General features: G+C 39.5%; 1 protein-coding gene across 5 annotated transcripts in view; it reads right to left on the reverse strand.

The window, feature by feature from the left end:
- Positions 1-22,486, reverse strand: part of COL15A1 (collagen type XV alpha 1 chain) — a 122,087-nt gene that overhangs the window by 50,371 nt on the left and 49,230 nt on the right. For 4 of the 5 annotated variants that reach the window (XM_066189954.1, XM_066189945.1, XM_066189937.1 and 1 more), the window contains exons 8-17: positions 20,211-20,336; positions 19,604-19,630; positions 16,978-17,040; positions 13,226-13,303; positions 11,523-11,591; positions 9,622-9,747; positions 5,926-5,988; positions 5,529-5,564; positions 4,291-4,434; positions 348-416 (exon numbers count right to left, since the gene is read on the reverse strand). In XM_066189954.1, the coding sequence (XP_066046051.1) occupies positions 348-416; positions 4,291-4,434; positions 5,529-5,564; positions 5,926-5,988; positions 9,622-9,747; positions 11,523-11,591; positions 13,226-13,303; positions 16,978-17,040; positions 19,604-19,630; positions 20,211-20,336 (801 nt within the window). The remainder of the gene's footprint in view (positions 1-347; positions 417-4,290; positions 4,435-5,528; positions 5,565-5,925; positions 5,989-9,621; positions 9,748-11,522; positions 11,592-13,225; positions 13,304-16,977; positions 17,041-19,603; positions 19,631-20,210; positions 20,337-22,486) is intronic. The other variant, XM_066189928.1, reaches the window with a different exon arrangement.

The following is a 22,486-nucleotide window of genomic DNA, read 5'->3' on the forward strand; positions in this document are numbered from 1 at the left end:
GAGAGAAAGGAATCTATTAGGGTAAAAGAAGAAACAGAGAGCTAGATAACATGAAAACCCTTATTTCATCCTTTAATATCGCAAAAATATATCAGAGCAGAATAAAAAAAAAATCATTAGCAAATGAGGTATCAGAGAAATTCCAGAGTCTTTGGAGGACACAGTTATTTTAATGACATTCTGTGGCAAGTGAATCCATCTCATTATAGTGACTCTCCATCTATAGCTGACTGGGGCCATACGTTTCCAAAAAGCAGAATGCAGGAAACTTCTGTGGAAAAAAACCCAAAACAAACCAAACAACCTAACAACATATTATACTCCCCTCCCTCAAAACACCCACTCACCTTTGGCCCCCTTGATCCGGGAATTCTTGACTCACTTAACAGATCGATGCTACCTGATCCTTCCATATCCTAATGGAAGAGACAAAATGCTACAGAATTTAAGAATTTATGTGTGGGTTTTTTTTTTTTTTTTTTTTTTTTCCTGGTTTGTTTGGTTGCTTTTTTTTTTTTCAACTGCTTTGTTTCTTTGTTTTCTGAAGTTCTGTAAAAACTGGAAACATACTGAACACAAATATTTTAATCTTTTCTCATTAACTTTTTTTCTGAGACAAATGGATATGAAGATGGATCTGAAGACAGGCTTTGCTCAAATGTGATAAAAATGTGTTGGTCTTCCTTACAGAAACTCTGGTCTTTACTGTCTTGCCAACTTGACACCATTGCTCCAGCCCTTCAGGCTGAAGAACATCAAGCAGAAGTGAGACGGTATGTAATTTGTTTAAGCACACCTCTAAGCAGTATTTTTCTGTATAGCATTTACCTGCCACCCAGCTGTGGAAACACTAATGACTAGTAAGGGTTGCCAGAACTGATTTACGGCAGGGAAAACTTGCAAACAGTTTGTTAAGGGCAGCAATCCCTTTTTATCAATAAAGGTTCTTCCTAATTCTCACAGTTGAATATTGAACTCCTGCCTAAAATACTGCTTTCTGAAATTGAGTAGAAAAAAATAGTTCCACCATCAAATTGTAGAATTAATTATGTTGAAATGATTCTCAGAGGCTGCCTGGCCCACCTTTCCTGTCAAAAGCAGTGTCAACACTGAATTCCAATCAGGTTGGTTAGGTCTTGGAACCTTGCAGAGATGAAGGCTGAGTGTTCTCCAGACTAAGCAAGCTCAGTTCCCCGAGACTTTCATGATAGGCTATCTGCTCTGGCCTACTGTCCATTTCCATTTCCCTCTGCTAACTCCAGAAAGAAGTCTTTGTGTAGTGGGAGTCCTTGAGAGCAGACTACCTATTTCCCATGGAGATTTTTTAGTAGTTTTAAAGGAAACTGCACAGAAAGCAGCAACCTCCCTCCAGCTTTCATTGCTCTATGGCGTTCCAGATCCATGGTAAAAGTAGGAGCTGCCAGTTCCAAAGCAGCAAAGTAATAAAATTGCAGGCTGCCATAATTACTTGTTACAGGACCAGTACCTGTCATGTTCCTATCCCTTGGCTTGTGCCTAGTCTAAACTTGTCAGACTGTGCTTCAAAACATTTGGATGAACCATGCCAGCAGGGAACTGTTCACTTGCTTTTAGCTGAAGTTTTAGTTGCAGCTGTGCTGGCTTAACTGTTTCCTTTTTCTGAAAAGGAAAAACCTTAATATTTCTTTGTTTCACTTCCCTACTCACAGCCATACAGCCTTCACTTGCAACATCAGCATTTTGTGTTGAATCCCCTCATTTTTCTTTAGATGACTAAAATGGCAGAAAATATGTTACATTTGGGGTGCAAGTGTTCCCTAAAATTTTAGCAAATTAAATTGGCTTTTGGGACAATGGATGGAATACTGAATGTTAGTGCATGTGAAGGGCAGGCATGTGTCAGGAATATCTGCAGATGGGAGAAGGAACAGGAGCAAAGGAGAATCTCTACCTCCTTGTGACAACAAGCCCTTGTGTCAGCTTACCATGTTTAGAGGACCCGTGCTTCTGGCCTACTTAGCTTTCTGCCAGATAGTGACTTGAAATGGCTCAGCTTAGCCCAGCTGTGATGCACTTGGGAGATGGTGTAAGGGAAAGGGTGAGATACCAATGAGATGAACATCAGCTACTATTAAATGACAGCTTAACACCAAAGGTATGGAAAACATCATCTGACCTGACTCCACTGAAAAAGAGAGATCTTCTTCTGACCTTTTCTGCCAACTCCACAAGCGTAAGAGAAGCAGAAGGAATGCACAGCTAGAATCAGATCCTTCCTTTTGGGGGACCAAGGTGAGAGACCTTTAGTGCAACTTCACCTGATATTAAATTATTGTTATTCAGACTTTTTGCTCCTACATCAGCTATTGGTCTATCAAGGACCAACAGAAAATCTCCTCATATTCTCTTTGGCCTGTTTAATCAAATTCTCACTGCTTAGGGTAAACCACTCTGTGTGTCTGGGCCCTTTCCCTTGACTGTACTGTGCCAGTCTGTTTTTCACTTTAAGAGAGTGCTTGATGCTTGCTTGATATAACACATCATCTCTTTTGACATCTGCATGTTTTTAATGGGTTTACCAGGTACCTTCTGCAGCTCAAACTGTTCTTTTGGCAAGCATAAGTGCCAGCAAGCACCATGCCATTTGGTTTTTGCACATAGCTGATCACAGATGCTAACAAGTGCTAACAGGAGTGTTTTGCAAAAACAGCCTTACAGCAATAAACAGGCTGCCAACCAAAAGGTAGTGTCACCCTCACAAACTGGCAGACCACGGTGCTGCCTCAACAGATGGCAGGGGTGGGCATCCAAAAGATCAGCAACAGCTAGCAAGCCTGTTTAAAGTAGTATTCCTCTCAGGGAAATGACAATCATGCTAATTTTGTTTGGACTAGGCAAAGTTCAAATTGAAGCCAGTCAAGATACTGTTACTGCAGTTAGAGCTCAAATCCTTCTGCATTTGCATCCATAAAAGTGGGGGCTCCCAGTTTTCACCCTTTCTTGCTCATCTGTTAAGTTTGCTCCTCTGAGACTTAGGTATCAAAAGTGGCAGAGTTAGATCCTAAGTACCTAATTTCAGGAGAACTCTTTGGTGACATAATAAGGGCACATTGCCTTCTACGCAAATAGTGCTAATGGGGAAAAGTGGAGAATCTCTTAAATAATGGGTCCTCAAAGGTCACTGAAGATGACTGTAATTCAGAGAAGCCATTATTCTGGGCTAAAATTCAGACCAGGCCTGGGATGAAGATATGACTTGCCAGTGGTCCTTAACTCATCCTGAGACAAGTAAATATTTATTCAGGGGAGACTGTGAACCAGTGTAGTGTACCTAAGACAAGGCAAAGGATTATTTGTATACTTAAACTTCAAGCTGTTCCTTGCTAACAATTTCGGTGCTGGCAATTAGGAATTTGTGAACTGCGAGAGAGATTTTTGTCCATTGAAATTCACTGACATCAGTGAGATTATTAACCAGTGGTGTATATAGTACAATATTCTTTAGTCAGATCTCAGAAAGCAAATTAGGTCTCTAAACAAGCATTAGTGATCATGTCTGTGACACCTCAAACTGTCTGTAGAGTAAAGAAAAGAAAAACACAAAAGAGCTGGGGTAGAAACTAAGAGAAATGTGTAGGTAAACTGGTGTCTTAAACACCACCACTTTACTGCAGCTGCTCTACAGGTGGCCAGTAGTTTCAGTCAAAGATTCTTACTTCTCTGATGAGACTGCCCTGAGTTACTGTGCAAATTTTATTATGATATAAAAAACTTTGGAAAGACTTTCCTGAGCCAAACAGTTAAATTAGAATTGGAAAGTATATGGGAAAAAAAGGAGAAAAAAAGGAAAGACACAAATATGAATATTGATATTGACATTTTCTTGACCTCTCTTCACAAATATGTTAGGGCAGCAGCTCTAATTTTTGAACCTGGGTGTTCTTCCCTTGCCTTTCTTTATTGCAAAGCCACATTCTGCTCCAACAGTTCTCAAATGATATGCAAAACTCATCTTGAGCTTGCCCAATCTCATATTTTTAAGTGATGAAGGTACTATTCCCAGAAGTAGAAAAAGTAATGTCTGCAATTTTATATTTTTAATAGAACATTTTTGTTCTAAGTAGAAGAGACCGTGAGGTCAGAAATTAGTGTGTCTCTGTATTTACACTCCTCAGCAAATTTCAGTCTAGAACAAATTACTCTGTCATCAATTCAGACTTAAATACCTATGAAATATACAGGTGATCACATTGTCCTTCCTCTGGAGGAAATATATTCATTGTTACAACAAACTTCAGAACAGCAAAATACCTCAAATCCCAAGTCGTAACTTAGTCCTGGTGGTCCAGGAGGTCCAGGGGGCCCAGGAGGCCCAGGAGGTCCTGGTGGTCCAGGTTTTCCAGGAAACCCAATAGGGCCAACTTCTCCTTTGGGGCCAGTGACTCCAGTATCACCCTAAAATAAGAATTCAGTTTATTGATGCACTGAATATGCCTAAGAAGAGTCAAGTAAGAAGCTTTATAGGATCACAGAATGGTTTGGGTTGGAAAGCTCATCGAAGTTTCAATCCCCCTGCCATGGGCAGGGATATCTACTACTAGACCAGGCAGCTCAAAACCACACCCAACCTGGCCTTGAACATTTCCAGAAGAGGTCATCCACTGATCATGCTCATAGCCCTCCCCTGGACTTGTTCTAACAGGCACATGTCTTTCTTGTGCCAGGGCTCCAAGAGCTGGACATAGCTCTCCAAGTGGGCTGTCAGGAGGGCAGAGTAGAGAGAGAGAGCATCACCTCTCTCGACCTGCTGGTAGCGTCTAATGATTCTGGCTGAGTTGGAGCTTGTTTTCCCCATAGCAGCCCTCACGGTGCTCTGCTTTGCATTTGTAGCTGGAAAGGTGGTGGTAACACACCAGTTTTTGTCTGCTGCTGAGCAGCACTGGCACACCATCAGTGCCGTCTCTTTAACAATTCTCTCATCCCGTCCTCTCATCAAGTGGGCGGAGAATGGGCCATATCCTGGGAGAGGACACAACTAGGCTAAAATAGCTGAAGCAAATTAACCAAAGGGGTATTCCATACTGTATGATGTCAGCTCATATATAGAAGGGAAGGCAGGGAGGACGAACGGGGGACATTTGTCACTTTATAGTATTTGCCTTTGGAACAACTGCTTCCTAGGAGATGGCTGAACATTACTCACTGATGGGAAGTAGAGATCAAATTTTTTTCTCTTTGTTTATATGTATGAAAACTTTCACTTTCTTTTTGCTTTAGTAAACACTGCCTTATCTTGTCCTACAAGTTGTTTTCCATCTCATCATCTCTTTTCCCAGTCCTGCTTGGAAGGGGAGTGAGAGTGGCATCTAGCCAAGGTTACTTGACTACACCACATTTCAAAGAGAAGCATGCTGGCCAACTGAGAAACCAGGTTTGTCCGCTTCATTAGGTTGCACAATTATAATCTTTAAGATTTCTCAGCCATTTTTAGTAATGTGCTGCATCACAGTGATCCTGCCATTCTATCAAGACACTGTCTTTTTTGTTACCTTAGCACCAGCAGAACCGGTTAGACCTTGATCACCCTGTAAAAGAAAATGAATTCTAAGTACTTAGAATAAGATGATTAGGCAAAACCCCCCACATTTATGGTATTTTTTTTTCATCTGAAACATCAGACCTCTCAGTTAAAAAGAAAGCAATCTGTAATTCAGGAGAATTGTAATTGCATGCTACAGAAAATGAGACAGTATCCAGTATGAAATTCTGGATTTCTGAATATGTCTTTTGAGATGTGTCCTAATAAGCCATTAATATCTGGATTCCATTAAAAAATACTGAAGCCAGATGCTATTGTGTTGCAGGGACAACTGTTTATGATTTTTACAGCCTATAATTAACAAAGATTTTCCACTGAAGTAGGAGTGAGACATACATTTAACTCACCTTTTCTCCCTTCCATCCTGGTGGGCCAACCACTCCATCACAGCCAGGAGGACCTTGAGGACCCTGTAGATGACAGTAAATCTAAAGCAGATGCCACTTTAGAGCTTGATTTCTAAAACACGAGTTTAGGAATTAGGTACCAACCGGTGATGCAGATGTGTAGCACCTCCCACCACTAAGTTTTAACACTTTTATTTCTTGTCTTCTGAGAGTTTGGCTTTGTATCAAACCAGTATTTAAATATTTTTTAACAGAAAACTATAGACAACAATCATAGAATAATAAGCAAAAATAAAACTCAGCATATTGTAAATAAAACCTTAGCATGAGAGATTATGGTGCTATCCAAGTAGGTTTTGACAAAACTGTAAAAGACACAATGGGGTTGAAATCCCCAGGCACCTCAGTTATCCACACTTTTGGCAATGTCAGTGCTAGACGAGTCCAGCTGAGAAAACCTTGGTATTGACAGTATCAGTGGCCAGGTTTCCTGTGTGGTAGAATCACTAAAAGCAGTTGTGATATGGAGGGAATGGTGTCAAACAAGAGACTTGTGTGTTGTCACTGCAAACAGAAAAGCCAGTAGGTTTACAGGGGTCTTGATTCATAAAACCCCAGTGTCCTCACATGGGAACGATGAGGCTGGGCCTAAGCTCCCCATGTGGGGCAGCACTTGGTTCATTCAGACTCACTTTGCCAGGTGTCCCTGGGTAGCTGAGCCTGAAGGTGCATTTCTACACTTTCAGGAGCAGTACTCCTGAAGGGTCCTTCTGCAGAAGAAAAGGCACTGCCACTTTGCTTTGGTTGTTCATAATGTTCATGACATCTCACTGTAATTTTGCCTTGAAAAGTGTATATTAAGTTCTCCACCCAATTTCTGGTGTTGCATCTGTGACTTCTTGTATCCTGCATGCATTTGATTGAGGAAACAGGCTGGGAAACACTGGCTTTGTAGGGTCAACCAATAAATCAGGACAGGTGTTGAAGTCCAGCCCAGAAGGTAAGGTAAGGTGACAGGCATATTGCACAACCTACATTTTTAAAACTGGGCTCTGAAAGCCTTTAACTACATTTACAGGGGTGTGTTGTGGCCTCTGAGGATCTTTAATAATATTTATTTATTCATCTATTTTGGGGATGGATATAAATGTCTAGTGAAGGGGATAGAAAACATTGTTTCCCTCTGATGTTTTCAGAATTTTTACAAAGCCTCATTTTTCTGGCTCTCTCCCTCCCTCCCACCCTGCTTTGCCCTTTGGATGCACTGCTCATAGAGTAACAAATGGATTTTTTAAAATATTGAGAATAATCAGAAATATTTTCAGTATGTTTCAAACATTTTCATATTGTATTTTGGGATGATTACATAGACAGAAGAGAATAAGAAAAGAGGCTGACCTAAGAACAATAACTGTTCTAAAGTCTACTGATTACTTTCACTGAACTGCTTAGCAATGTTAGGCTTTATGGTGCTAAAATGGCTAATTTCCTTTAGAGGTTTGGAATAGTTTCTCTCATGTAGCTAGCAGGCAACACTGGGACATTTGTTATTCTCGTCAGGGTATATTAATGCATTTGTGAGCTACCTCAAACAAAAAATTATGATAGAAATATCCCTGTACAATGCTATGAGTCAATTTTATTTAATCTAGCATTTAGTAAAAGTGTATTTAGTCAGATAAATACCACAAACTCTTTGATTTAGCAAGGACTTAAGCCTGTCCTCAACTTCAAGGGATTGACTGGTCTTCTGGAATTAGAATTCACAGCTGTAAATCCTTTATAACACAAATGTGTTAATGTGATGCTTAATGAGGATTTCCAACCAAAAAAAATTTTCTAGGAATTGATTTCACTTCATTCATCCAGAGTATGTAAATGTATACAAAACTTTGAAAAGCAGGATGACAGTTTCTTAGGTCATCTGAAATTGTGCGAATGCATGGGTCTGTATTCTTAATAGCTGGAGTTTTCTTTCAGCAGCCTGCAGATTTCTCCTGGACTGATTCTTCTGAGAATGTTCTTTATTAGTCTTATTGACATTTAACTTCTACTTTTTTAACTAATGTGTTTCCCAGGAACTATCCTGAAACAATGATTTCTGTTGCATCAGAAAATTGGCTGTCTATAAGTAGTTCATGTTATTGGCTGTGAAATCCCAAACTACACAAGAGGGAATACACTCATCTTCAAAGCAAAAGATGAATTGATACATATTTCTCCATTTTCTTTTAATTCCTTTTTACATTATTCTTTTATGGCAAATTTTAGTACTATATCCTAGACCATTTGAATTACATTATATTCTAAAGATATAGAAACAGCCACAGTCAGGAAAGTTGAAGGTACATTTTGAATTGCAAAGAAACTGTTATAGAGAACCTTCTAATCTAACACTGAACTTTATCAAATGCAGTAAATAAAACATTAGGGTAACTGCCTTTTTTGTAAGACTTGCCAATGCATTTTCCTTAAATTATATTTGTAATCCTCAATACAATTTGATCTGTCTTGGATTCAGACAAGAAAAAGAGTATTGTTGGGTGTTTAGCAATTAGATGAAATCTGTTCAGCATTTCAGACTTTTTTATTTTATACTGCCATCCTTTTACAATCAGTAGATGCAGAGAATAATGAATTTCCTTGGCTTCCTGTGCACTTGACCCTTTAATCCCATATTAAAGGCTTTCAGGTGCCTAACTTCTTTTTGCACTAAAGATGCTGCTTTCCACCTGGATGGCCAAACACTTTTAAGATTTTGTATCAACTCCCAACTTGGTTATCCTCAAAAAAAAAAGCCCTCCAAGACAGCTGAGATATAGTGAGATCTCCTTTTCAACACCTGTCACCCACACACTTCCTTGATATATATACCAATGACACCTTGTCAGGAACAGAAATGGTGACTCACTTAGAGGGTTGTGTGATGTACAGGACAAATCTTGTCCTGAGAAGAACTGCTGCTGGCAGATTGTTGATAGGGAAGAAGAGAACCAGATTATTAAATATATGGAATCAGAGATTATTCTGAATCGGAAAGGATCACCGAGTACAACTCTTAGATGAATGGCCTGCACAGAGATCAGACCTACAACCTGGGCTTTTTATAGCACCATGCTCCAACCAGCAGAGCTAATCTCATAGTTCCAGAGAGTATTCTCAGAGCTCTTCAGTGCTAAAAAAATGATTTTCTCCACTGAAAAAACCACCTTACTGAGGATTTATTTGCAAGTCAGACTTTAGCAACATTTTTTAGAGTAGAATTATATTTCACGTGTCCAGAGGAATAAGTGTTTCTACCTAGCTGAAAAAAGGATGGAAGAGGAAAGAAGAAAATTCAGTTTATTCTACAAATTCTCTGAAGCTTATATAAGTGATTTAACAAACTTCATTTTCCTGAAAGTACCACAGGAAAACTGATACTTAGTCTTATTCAGTGTTGGTAAAAGCATTCTTAATTTTTATTTATTCTGATCCCAATTCACCAGTGTCTGTCTGTCAAATGTACATTACTGCTGTGTAGTAATGTGCTTTGGTTAACAAGACTTTTTTAAATAAATAAATTTGCATAAGATTCGAGCGCTTAAATTAAAAATATTCTGCAATTTTATTAAGAATTACACAGATTGTATGTCTTAGAACTTAGTGTTGCAGGACAGAAACAGCATCAATGTTTGTGCACAAAAGGGTACTCACTTCAGGGCCTCGTTCCCCAGAAGCTCCGTCTTCTCCTGGTGACCCAGGAGGTCCTACACCTGAATCAGGTGCTGGCTTTCCTGGAAGACCAGGCAGTCCTGGAGGGCCTGGTGGCCCTGGAAGACCCTGTATAAATCAGCACGACTGTTAGAAATTATCCTATCCAGGTTCATTTCTATATCCATGGAACAGGATAAAGTTCACATAGACTGCTCAGGCTTATAAAACTCAACTGGGGTTTCTATCCCACTTCTGCTTCACCGAGAACCAATTTGAGTTACACCCTTACATGGGGTCACACTGAGCTTCCTCACCCATGCTCTCTGAACTGTGCCACCTCATAGCATGCATCAACAAGGAGGACATTGAAAACCAAAATATTTCGCATCAGCTCCCTGTAACCCAGTACAGATCTCAGACATATCCCAAGGATCAACCTAATGATAAGAGACCTAACCATAATGAAACAAAGGGATCATTGTACAGAGGGAAGTGGTTGGTTTTTTCTCCTCTACCATTTCATAGGGTTTCTCCATGTTATTGCTGGAGCACTGAGAATCTCTACTCATGGTCAAGACCTGCTTAATGCTGTAAAACTGGCCTCTGCTCTAAAGATGTATCCTGCATGGACATGAGCAGAGGTATTTAAATTGAATGAATTGAATTAAATGAGCAAAATGTTATTTTAGGAGAAACAATACATTTGCAAATATTTCCCCTCATGTCCAAGTTCATCTGTGTTACTGGTTGCATTAGCAGGCAGAGATAGCCAGCTTGAAGTTTTGGGCCATGGCAGTCTCGGTCAGGAAATCTTTAATTCTGACTTAGGGCCATGTACAGGATTCTATCTAGAAGAGGGTCATGGATTTTCAGTACAGTAAACAGAGCCTTCTGCAGGGCACTCACCTGTCTTGTTACCTACAAAGGGCATCTTAAGAGGCTCCTAAATTAGGCAAGATAGCTAACTTTCAGCATGTGGCAATTGACTCCTGAAGGGCCTTGAGAATAAGGTATTAAGCACTTTTGAGGAAAAAGAAAGAAGTCCTGAGGCAGAAACCAGTCTGAAAGAATGAAAAATATTGCTAGTTGTGTTGCAAAGCAGAGGCCTCCAGTGTGCTGTAGCATTCTGGAGTTCATAGGAATCATAATGAACTCAGAAAGCTGCAGTGTTACTGATGTTCAGTTCACCAGAAAGCTGCACTATAAATCATTTCATACAGACACACTTATTTTTTTAGAACAGGTACTCCAAATTGAAAAAAAACCAAAGGCCAGGGTCATATAGCACCTTCCACTGACTAAAAGGGGCTTACAAGAGAGCAGGAGAAGGGCTGTTTACAAGGGTATGTAGTAACAGGTTAAGGGGCAATGGCTTCAATCTGTCAGAGAGTAGGTTTACATTAGATATTAGGAAGAAATTCTTTACTGTGATGGTGGTGAGGCACTAGAACAGGTTTCCCAGAGAAGTTGTGGATTCTGCATCCTCGGAAATACTCAAGGTCAGGTTGGATGGGGCTCTGAGCAACCTGGTCTAGTGGAAGGTTTCCCTGCCCATGGCAGGGGGGCTGGAACAAGGTGACATTTAAGGTCTTTTTATGATTCTGTGAATCTATGATTCCCATTACTCTCCTATTTACTGTCTTCTCACGGTCAGATTAAAAGCATTTTCTCTTTTTAAAAAGTCCTCTTGCCATTATTTCTTTTTTGGCTGCCTCCTGTCTCATGCTTCTTCCCCACTCACAAGCATTTAGGCCTTTCTGACCTTGAAATGAAATCCTACAAATCCTTTCTGGATGCTGTAATATAAGCTTGTATAAAACTTGCATTATGAAATTGACCTTCTACAACCTGCATCAGTAAAATAAAGCTCTTTATTATGAGAAATATCAATATATACTTACTCTTAAAATCTTAGTCTCTCTGATGCTCTCAGTATCTCCAGAACCCGATTCTTCAGTTTCCAGTCTATTCTGAAATTAGGAAAATTCCAGTTTAAATTATCGCTTCTAATGATGACAAATGCAAATATCACTTGACATTAACTGGAAATACAGCTATCAATATCCTTACAGGAGTCTGTCACCAATAAAATGAGTTATAATTCAGGAAAAATATTTCACTTATGTTTCTGGTGTTTCACACCATCTTTTGTAATAACTGAGCAGTGTGTTTACTCTATGAGCCCAGTGATAACTATCCTGCAGGTCATGTGACTGTTTAAGTGAACTGAAATTATGTCTCAGACAAATTTTAACTTCAGAGAGGTATCTGACAACATTAAGAATATCCTAAAATGCAGATCTTAAAAATAACCCGTTTCCTAGAATTTGCCCCTCATTTGATAAGCCAAATTCTGAGATTCTTACAACTTAAAACTGGAATCAAAAAGATGACTTCTATAAAGAGAAATCAATATCAATCAATTTTCTAAAACATTCTGTTGATAAAACACCTTAGTGCTTAGTCTTTGGTGAGTTTCATAGCCGTGTACATTTTGCAGACTACAAAGAAAAACAGAGAGAAGTACTACTTGAATAAGTTATCAAAATACCAAAGCTGATGTTTCAAATGCCTGGGAGTTAAGGATGCATTCCTTGGCTGCACTGAGACTTCTCCCACTTCACTACAGAATAAAAGGCCTTTAAACTTGCTGTCACAGAGAACAAGAAATTATTGGCAGTGCAGGACTTGGTGCTCCCTGTTGCATTTATAGAAGTGGTCTTTGACTAGGTAAAACTGTTGGTCTGGAGCACCTTGTCCTAGGGATCTGGAGCTGCCTTGCTGGTCTCTGGAAGTCAGCATCAGTGCAGGCTCAACAGTGCAGCAGAACACTGTTAATCTGTTTTTGTGCTCCAGAAATATATTGGCAAAATTTAGCAGACCCAGAATCAGGGGAGCATATAATCCATTTTGGCCGGGGGAATATGTTTCAAACTATCTTGTTAAATAGTCATGATACCCAGTGTGACAGATGGTTTTGTTTAAAAGTCCACCCCAGGATTTCCACTGGTGTCCGTGGTGAACTATGTCTAAGCATAAAATCAGCTCTCACACCATGTACCGAAAATTCAGGCCAGATTCCTTCCTTAGCTGCATGCATACGTATCCTCACAGATATAGCGGGAAAAGTCCAAGTACAGCAGTAAGATGGATCCGAAACTCATTCTCTAACATTGCCTGAGCACTGAGCATTTAAAGTACAAACACTGTCATCACGCTGGTATGTGTTCTAGTATTTAATGACAGAAAACATAACTGACTGTCAGACCATTTCTCTGTTTAGTAGCAGGAAGAAATTAATAATTTAGGTTTAGAACACCTTTTTGTGGAAATTCTTGTCTCATGTTCACCCATATATTGTTACTTTTGCACAGGAGAGCACACTCATCCACTGACATTTTAAAATGTGAATACTGGGTGTTTATGTAGCTTACAGTATTCACACACTTCAGTCAGACATTTATTTGCATTTCTGCATGAATGTTTTAGAAAACATGATTATCTCTGTGGCAGTCAGGCTACTTTCCCAGAGAAAACCTCCTATTTAGTTCCGGATTCCTCTGTGGCAAGCTGAGCTCATTGACAGAGAACCCCAAATACTCACTAATCCTCTGGAAGGAGCAGATGGTCCTGTGAGTCCTGGTAGTCCAGGAGGTCCTGGCAATCCCTCACCAGGATCACCCTGAAATGGGAATTAAGATAAATCAGCAAGGATTTAAAAAGACTATAAGCACTAGCTACAATCTGTGTGGATTTTCAGTCACAGGAGTGGCTGCTTAGACGCTATGAGCAGGGTTGGACTTTGTTCATTTCTAAGACAAGCTCCCAAGGAACATGATCTTTGCATTGGCAATGTAAGAAAGAACTCTTCCTTTTCTAACTTCTGCAATGAATTTGCAAGTGTACAAGAAGCATTAACAGCATTAGCCAGGGCATATGTCTTTCCAGAATAAGGTTTAACCATGGATCTTGCATTTTTAGGGTATACTATATATGAACCCTTGTCCCATCCCAAAAATCCCAACCCAAACCAAATGAAAACAAAAAAATGTAGTCAGTGTGATCACACCATGGTACTCAATCTGTAAATGTCTTGATTTATTGCTACCCTCTGTAATGCTTTTTTCAATACTGTCATGACATGATTTTTCTTCTGTGTGTTGACCTTTATCTACTGCCAACACAATGAAAGACCGTGCTCAAATATGCGCCATTTTCTCTTATAATTACTACCATTTTTTATAATTCGTCTTTCTTACTTCACCTCTGACATTGTGCTGAGGTTACTTTGAACTGCTTCAGCTTAAGATGTTTGTGACTTATTTTTTCTGCTCAAATGCAGTATTTTTCACTCAAGTCAAGAGTTGAGCTTTTGCCTCCACTTATCTGTGCTTTACCCTCTAACCTGCCAATTTGCTATCTGGGCTTATGAGCATTTTAATTGTGTTCTATAAATTTGCATATTTGGTTACATAGCAGGAAACACTGCCTTTTAACTGCCTTTTGGTCACTTGCTCTTTATGCTTGAGAGTTCATTAGATAAATGTACTCATTCAGTTCTTTGTTCCCTGTGGCTTTGTCACATGGTTCCTACAGTGATACTTCAGTCATATCCACAGAGAATGTGTTTAATTAATCTGGGGCTATTTTCACTGTCTGCCAGTGTGTTCATTTACAGATGCTCTTCATTCATTTTAACACATTCTCACTTTTTTCCAATGACTATTACATTAATTCCTGGCAGTGTTTGGTTTCATGCAATTTCTTCCACTTTGTATGCACTGCAAGAAAGACAAAAACCCCAGATCTCACATTTGGGTCACAGTAATTTTGAGGAAGCCTGACTGTATCCGTTCCCAAGGAGCATCTCATGGCTGTATCTCTGCACAGAACACGGACCATGGTGGAAAAGTGGCAGCCAGCTTCCCACTCCCCTCTGATTTGTAGTACCCCATCCACTCCTGGCTTTCTGTTTTCAACTAGAAGAAGCAGAAAGAGGAAGGTGGATCCTACTACTGTTCCTGAAATTTTGATATTGTTATACTGGAAAAAGTGCTGACTGTCTTCAGACAGTATAACAGTTTTGATTTTTTGCGTGTTCTTTAAGCTTTGGTCACTCTACCAATACAGCCAGGCCTAGGAAATCACACTGACTAGAATATTGAAGCAATTTTCTGAACAACTGATAATTTAAAAATAATAGACGTGTAAAAGAGGATCAGAGTGGTGTCTTCTTGTTTGTCCTGTTTTTACTGCAGGAGTTGTCTCTTTAAAGTATTGCCAAGACAAAGTTCTGCATATGAAGCTGTTAGCTTTCCTCAGTCCTTTTGAACCTATTGTTAGGATTTTTAGCACTCTTTTGTTAACTTCACAGTGTCTCTTTGAAATGTCTGAAGAAAATATTAGTCCAATTTTTAAATGAAAAACTAAGCTCAAGATGTCTATTAAATGAGACATAAAAGTAATCAGGAATAGACTACTGGAGTATTTTCATTTCTAATATAACTTTTGCTCTCTACAGGTAAGCTGCTTCTCCTGCTGCTAGAATGTTCTCCTGATGTCAATTCTGAACAATAAGGTAAGGCTGGATGGATTTTGGCTGTGAGGTCAGCTAGAACAGACTGGCTGGGCCCACAAGCCTTAGGTACTTGACTCTGGGACTCCTTTTAGCCCTGCATGTCCAAAGCTAGCATTTTGAGTACATTTTTTTGTGCATTTTGCATGAAATAACTTTAGACGTATTAAAATCTATCAGCATGGGCATTTGAAAGCAAAAAAGCTTACTGGGATGGCACTGGAGGAGTACAGAGCCAACCTATGCTCAGTCTTGTCTTGTAGCATACTGGGAGCAGTTAGCAACTGATGCTGCCCCTGAGGCATTGTCTTAATGGGGTCTATTTGATACAGGCCAAGGTCTATTTGATACAGGCCAAAACATTGCCAGAGACCATGCCTGCAATCTGAGCCATCAGCAAATCAGTCAGTTCCTGGGTGTGCTCCATTTGGTACTGCAGGTGTAGCTCTTGTTGCTGAAGATTGCAATGGTCACCTAACAGGAGCTGCGGCTGTAGCAGCTGCAAAATAAAATGCATTTGCTGATTTGCACTTTGCTTATAAATAGAAGAAATGGCAATGGGCATAATCTGGACATATTTTCCATTTGCTTTGTTTTCATTAAAAGAATCCTGGCTGATTTTGTGGTTTCCTGCACAGGAATTATTTACATCTGTACCAAGTACCTTAGAAATAACTCTGGTCACAAGAAGGACCAAAGCAGATTTGCAAGAAACCTAAAAAGCTAATTGTCAAAGGACATTTACATGCCTGTAATGCCTGTTGACAACTGATAGAGTGTTTTTCTGATAATCTGCCTTCCCAGCCTATCTTTCCTGAAGGGCCTGTATCCATGCACAGCACTCCAGTTGTGAGCAATCCCACCATGTCTCTGTAACCTCTGAGAGGTGCTAGCCCTGTGACTGTGCATGGACTTGTAAGTCCTCCTGTTTGCCTCCCATGCTGCCTGGTTTTGTGAACATGTAGCTGAGACAGGCCCCAGAGGAGATCAAGAGTGTCCCCATTGTGATGTACCTGAGATGCTCCCTGACTGCCCCACATGCCTTCACTTTTCTAGAGTTTATGAGAACTCTCTGCTCAACATATCTTCCATTACAGTTGGACATAGAGATGTGGGGTTGGCTTGCAATCTTGTGACCTGATTCCTGTACTGGAGACTAATTTTACCTATGAAATGATTCTGGATCATTTCAAATGAATCTGGATAGATGATATTTATGTGGGTCATGTTTGTGAATTTATGAAGTCTGTATTGTTTTGTTAAACAGATGAAAGGGATTATTATTTTGACACTTGGAGCTACTATCTGTATGTCAATTTTGTGTACAACATGTGCTTTAATAATAGATTAATCCATTACTTCTCACTTCATCTCAGAAAAGATACAAGCTGTTACTTCAGATGGATTGGCTCTTATTTCAATTATGTTCATTTCCTAAGGGTAATATGATTATACTGCCTCTGTTAAATCACTGAGCTAGTAGAGTAAGTTGCCCAGAGCAGTTATATACAGTTGACTTTTCTTTATTAAGTGTTCAATACCTCTTCCTTAGCTCTTCTATGAAAGCCCAACTTCTTCTACTGCTGAAGGTTATTCACAGCCTTGAAAAATACTTATGATTCTGGTATGGTGCCATCCAGCCATTCATGGATGAACAGTATGATGTTTAAATTCTTCCTGTGATTCCGTATTTTTATGTCTCTTTCGGAGTGTACCAAATTCATACATGTCCAAGAATAAAAAGTGTCTGATTGATTGTTGGACATTAGGAGGACACATACCTTTTCACCTTTTGGGCTCACTTTTCCTTTCAGTCCCGGCAACCCTTGAAGTCCATTTTTACCCTAAAAGGAAATAAGTGTTTCAATTAGACATTCTCTTTCATGTCGGTTGAACAGGCTGTACACTTAGCAGCAGAGGCTGGATGTAGGGATGCTAGGTTCTAACTCTTGGTTTGTACAGTTGGAGGAAGTATGGGACTTGGCATAGAATGCTCCTGGCAGTGCCCAAAATGTGTCTCTCACCACATCTACTCTTCCTACAGCAAAGTGGCAGAGAAGGCTTTGGGGGATACAGATGGAAACACCTGCAGGCTGCATCTGGATTTGGCAGAGTGTCAACAGGACCACCACAGCACTGATGGCAAGGATTTTTAAAACTGTAGTATTTGTAACACACTATTGCCAGCTGCTGCTCTGAGTGCACAGTATCATACCATTAATTTAAGCCTGCTCCCACCATCTACTAAAACAGTTTTTTGTCCTAACCCATTTGAATCTGTTCAGTTTCTACCAACTAGGATCCTTCCTGAGGACGTACCTCTGACAGGCAATGTGGGATACTAGATAGCATTTCACCCCATTTTCCATTCTAAACTTCACCAGTCAAATGAATCCCAAATTATCCTTCTTTACATCTTCATATTACCTACATACAATATGCATGTGCTCTTCCTATAGAGGCTTGTTCATGGGCTAGGAAGAAGTCCCACCAGATTTAAAGTCAGTGCTATTATAAAATGGGGCTGCTAATAAATTCAGTTAGGACACTCAAGAAAATATTCAGAAGGTAAACACATAGTATTTTCCCACTGGCATTTTGGGAATCTGGACAGCTGTGGTTATGGACTCTACTGAAAAGTTTTAGGACTGCCCTAATTTTAAAGATGGGCTATATAAAGTCATTAGGGAGAAAAATATGTCTCTAATATTGGACAGTGGTTTTTTTCCTATGATGATTTTTCCTGTAGGGTTACTGGTAGCAGGTTCATAGAAAAGTAGCAAATAAATGACCAAACAACATAAATATAGAACATAACATTGCTAATTATTATATATATATCTATATATATATATCTCTCTATCTATCTATCTATCTATCTGCTATATATGCTATATATGCTATATATATATATATATATATATATATATATATATATATGCTATATGTTCTCATGAAATGCTAATTTCATTGTTGAGTGAAGCCCCATCAAAACAATAGTAAAGTTGCATGGGTGTATGTAAGACTGGAACCCAGATGTACATGGACAAAAGAGTAACTACGAAAAGTACAAGACTCTGTCACAAGATGCCTATGATAGAAAATAGGATTATTTTCACAAGGACAAGACAATTGGTTTTGAAGCATTTGAACTGCATTTGAAGAATTTTCTCTAAGACATATTGATTTCATAGAATTTTCTTTTAAGATATGCTTCATGAAGGTAGTCAGGCTTCTGTTAATACATAAAATATAAACTTCTTGTCCAAAAACACTTTAATGACACATAACCTGAGTTTTGGCTAAATATTTGCAAATCTAGCAACATTTCTTTGAAGATACCAGTGTCTGAAGGCAGCATTCAGAAAGGACCTCAATAATGCACCCCGTGAATGACCACTGATTTTTTTTTTTATTATCTTAAAACATACCAGTTTCATTTGAGGTTCAGTTGCAGGGGGCAGGAAGACTCAGGAAGCTCCCAGCAGTGCCACATGTTAGTATGGAAAAAGAGGAGAGGTCATGGGAATGGTGACAGCCTCTGTGTGATAAGGTCCTGGAGAGGGGAAAGACGCACAAAGTGGCAGCAGGAAACAAATGATAAAGGAAACAAAGAAGCCAGGCAGTGGAACATCAGTAGAAGACAGATACAGAACAGCAGCTGAGACTTGCACAGAATATGACAGCTATGGGTTTGTCATTGTGTGCTTTGCTGGGCAATACCTCACATAGAGGATGCATGTGCAGGCTATCAGCAGCTTGTGGTGGATTGACCCTGGGGTGGGAATTACCTGGAGAAGCTGGGAAGGAACACTCCAGGAAGAGGACAGCAAATGTGACAGAGAAGGGTAAAGTAGAGGAACTCAGAGAAAGGAAAGTACGAATGATAAGGCAGAAGGTGCAGTTGAATTACTGCACAAGAGTAAAGGGGTGAGAGGTACATTGTAATTAACTCAAAAGTATTCTCAATTATCTACAAAGTTAATTGCAGCTGAGGTTAGGAGCAGGCAACATGGAAGCATGTGTCTATGGAGGGTCAATGAAGGACCCCTCTAGAAGGGGTCTGAATATGCCCTCTTTTTGAAATACCCATCTGCAGAAAAAGCTAGCCGCATCACAGCTGAATTCCTGGTACAGCTGCTTATGCCATGCCATGCCATGCCATGCCATGCCATGTCATGCCATGCCTCTTCCTTTCTTTGCAACTGGGAAATCACAAATTTCTCTTAGAAACCTGGATTTTGCTCTCTTAACAACCTGAGGATGTCAACTACAATACCGGAACTGTTTTCTAAAGAGAGAAGATGAAGGAAACACTTTTCTGCTTAAGCCTCAGTGTAGCAGAGCCTCATAAAAATGTGTTTTTCTTAATTCAATTAACCAAAATATGTACAAAAGAGTACTCACAGGTAATCCATTTTTACCAGGAATGCCCTAAAATAGAACATCTTTTTTAGGAAGATGAATAAAACACTGTAACATAGAAGCAACGGAAGAGAAAGGCAATTAATTAAATTGTGATATGCCATGCAGTGACAAAATGACAAACCAGAACTATATCAAACACTGTGGCACTGTGGGATATTTTGCACCTTTGTTTAATCTCATGCATCTTGTGCTGATGGTTCACAAAGATTTGAAGTAAGTCACTGAAGAGAAGTCACTGAAGGGAGTCTGTGAGTTCTGCACCTTTGTCCACATTCCAACATGACAGCTGGGAGGGTGCTGCAGCACTGCCCAAGGAGTTGGTGGAATTGCTGCTCTGAGAGCATTTGTATGTTGGCACAGCAGCTGCTTGCCTTTGCTTTCTGATGGTTGTCACTCACTAGGCCCCTGCCCCTGATACTTGTGCAGTGTAGGCAGGACCCTCCTGACCTGCTGGGCTAAAACCCGTCTCGTATAAGTGTAACTGGTGACAGCGTGCAAGGTTGTGCAGTTCCAGGTCTCCACGTATGTGTGATGGATTACCCTTTCTAAAATACATGTTTTCTTTCAACAGAGAGAAAATACTCACAGGCTGACCAAGTTGCCCAAGTTTCCCTGGAGATCCAGGTCCTTGATCTTTATTTTCCATATCTTCTATTCCTGACCCTCCTAGAGCCTCTGTGGACCCATCCTCTACTTCGTGACCTTTCTGGCCCTGAGTCATTAAAATGTGAAATATGAAAAAAAAAAAAAAGTTGTATTACTTTTCCCATTTGTCTCTCTTCCCCGCTCCCCTCTCTTTCTCCTACAACCCTTGCTTTGTTCAATGCAGTCAGAACCTGACAGGCACCATACAAACAGTATATTCTATTTAGCAAATTAAAGATCATTCATGCACCTATAGATAAGTTGTTCTATTCATGCACCTACAGATAAGTTGCTCTCTGAGCTGGTTACCTATATGCAAATGACCATGATTTTATTTCATATCCACACAAATCTGCACAGTCTAAGTCAATAGTGTAGGTTTGAAAAATATCATTTTCACATACTCAGTCTGTCAGGGAAAAAATTGTGAGAGTTAAGATAGACATGTTTAGGAGTGTTTTAGCCAGCTTCCCCAAGATCTACGACTCTAACAAAGGAGGGTTACACATGGGTTAAAAAGTGGCAGAAAATGAAATGATAACAAAAAATAAAAATGGAAAACAGCAAGACTATAATATTGCTAAGCATTAGCATTTGGTCAAGAGAAAGTAATAATAACAAAAGGAATAATTTAAATATTCCAGGAACAAAAAAAGACCTTCCAGGAATGAAGCTCGGACATTAATACATATTTAAATTAAAAACCAGTATGCAGAACAAAACACGTAAGTCAGTGTTGAATTTTGAAATAAACACTAGCATTTACTCACATTTTAAAGCATCAATGAAATACTTTGGGTTCCATTATCAGCTAATGAAACTAGGAGGGATGAAATACTATAACTCTCAAAGCATTTTAAAGCTAACAGGATGACAGCTTTCAGCAAAGGAGCTGTAAACTGATTTTTTGAAAGACCTTTCTGGGCTCTGCAAAAAAAAGATAAAAAGGTCCCAAAGACCAGAATTTTTTTTTTTTTTTAAAAATATATATATGTGTATATATATATATATGGATATATATATATATTAATCTGGACTCATTACAGAATTTTTTCCCATCTGGAGAAGCGTTAGAATAGAATTTATTTAGTTAAACTGTGGGTAGAGATCATAGCCTGAATGAGATAACAGGATTGCAGATCCAGTGTTAGAGTATTGAAGGAAGTAGCAGATGGTATGGCAGGACCCCTCTCAATCATCTGCCGAAGATCTTGGGAGTCTGGGCAGGTTCCTGTTGACTGGAAGATAATCAGTGTTATTCCAGTCTACAAAAAGGGTGGAAGGGAAGAGGCATAACTACAGATTTGTTGGCCTAACCTTAATTCCTGGAAAGTTAAGGAGAAGATCATACTGAGTACCACTGAAAAGCATTTAAAGAACACTGCACTTGTCAGGAACGCTCAGCTTGAGTTCACAAAGCAAAAGTCCTGTTTAACTAATTTGGTATCTTTCTGTGGTGAAGTCACCCACATGAAGGATGAAGAGACAGAGGTGGATGTAACTTCCCAGGGTTTTTGTAAGGTTTTTGATACTGCTCATCACAGCACCCTTTGGGACAAATTTTCCTGTTGCAGGATGAGTGGGTTTTTAATGTGCTGGGTGAAGATCTGGCTGAAGGGGCAGAGCTCAAGGGTTGCGATGAACAGGGCCACATCTGGCTGGTGACTGGTCACCAGCAGTGTTCCTCAGGGATCAATCCTAGGGCCAGTTCTGTTCAATATATTTCTCAGTGAACTGTATGCAGGCTTGAATGCACCATTAGCAAGTATGCTGATGATTCCAAACTGTGAGATGCTGCTGACTCTCCTGAAAGACAGGAGGACTTGCAGAGGGTTCTGGGTAGCCTGGAGCATTTGGGCAGTGAATAGCATGAAACTAAACAAAAACAAATTCCAGATTCTGTACCTAGGTAGGAGTAACACTGGGTGCAAGCAAAACCTAAGGGAGAAGTGGCAGTAACAACTCTTTAAAATTATTAATTTCTAAATGATTGATCATTATTATACTATATAATCATCTTGGGTATCTGTGTAGTGAAAAACATGTAGAAATTGAAATAAAGTAAGGAAAATTTGTATAGATAAGTGAGTAAGCAAACCACTTGTCATAATAGATTTAAGCTTAATGTGTCACCTTCCTAAATAAAGAACCAATTTTTATTCAAGTAATATGGCACAAAAAGGAAAAAAAAAGGCAGTAATAGTTTATCTGATATTT

Source organism: Chamaea fasciata, unplaced genomic scaffold, assembly GCF_029207755.1.
Source record: "Chamaea fasciata isolate MVZ Bird 193981 ecotype frontalis unplaced genomic scaffold, bChaFas1.0.hap1 SCAF_1, whole genome shotgun sequence".
NCBI lineage: Eukaryota > Metazoa > Chordata > Aves > Passeriformes > Sylviidae > Chamaea > Chamaea fasciata.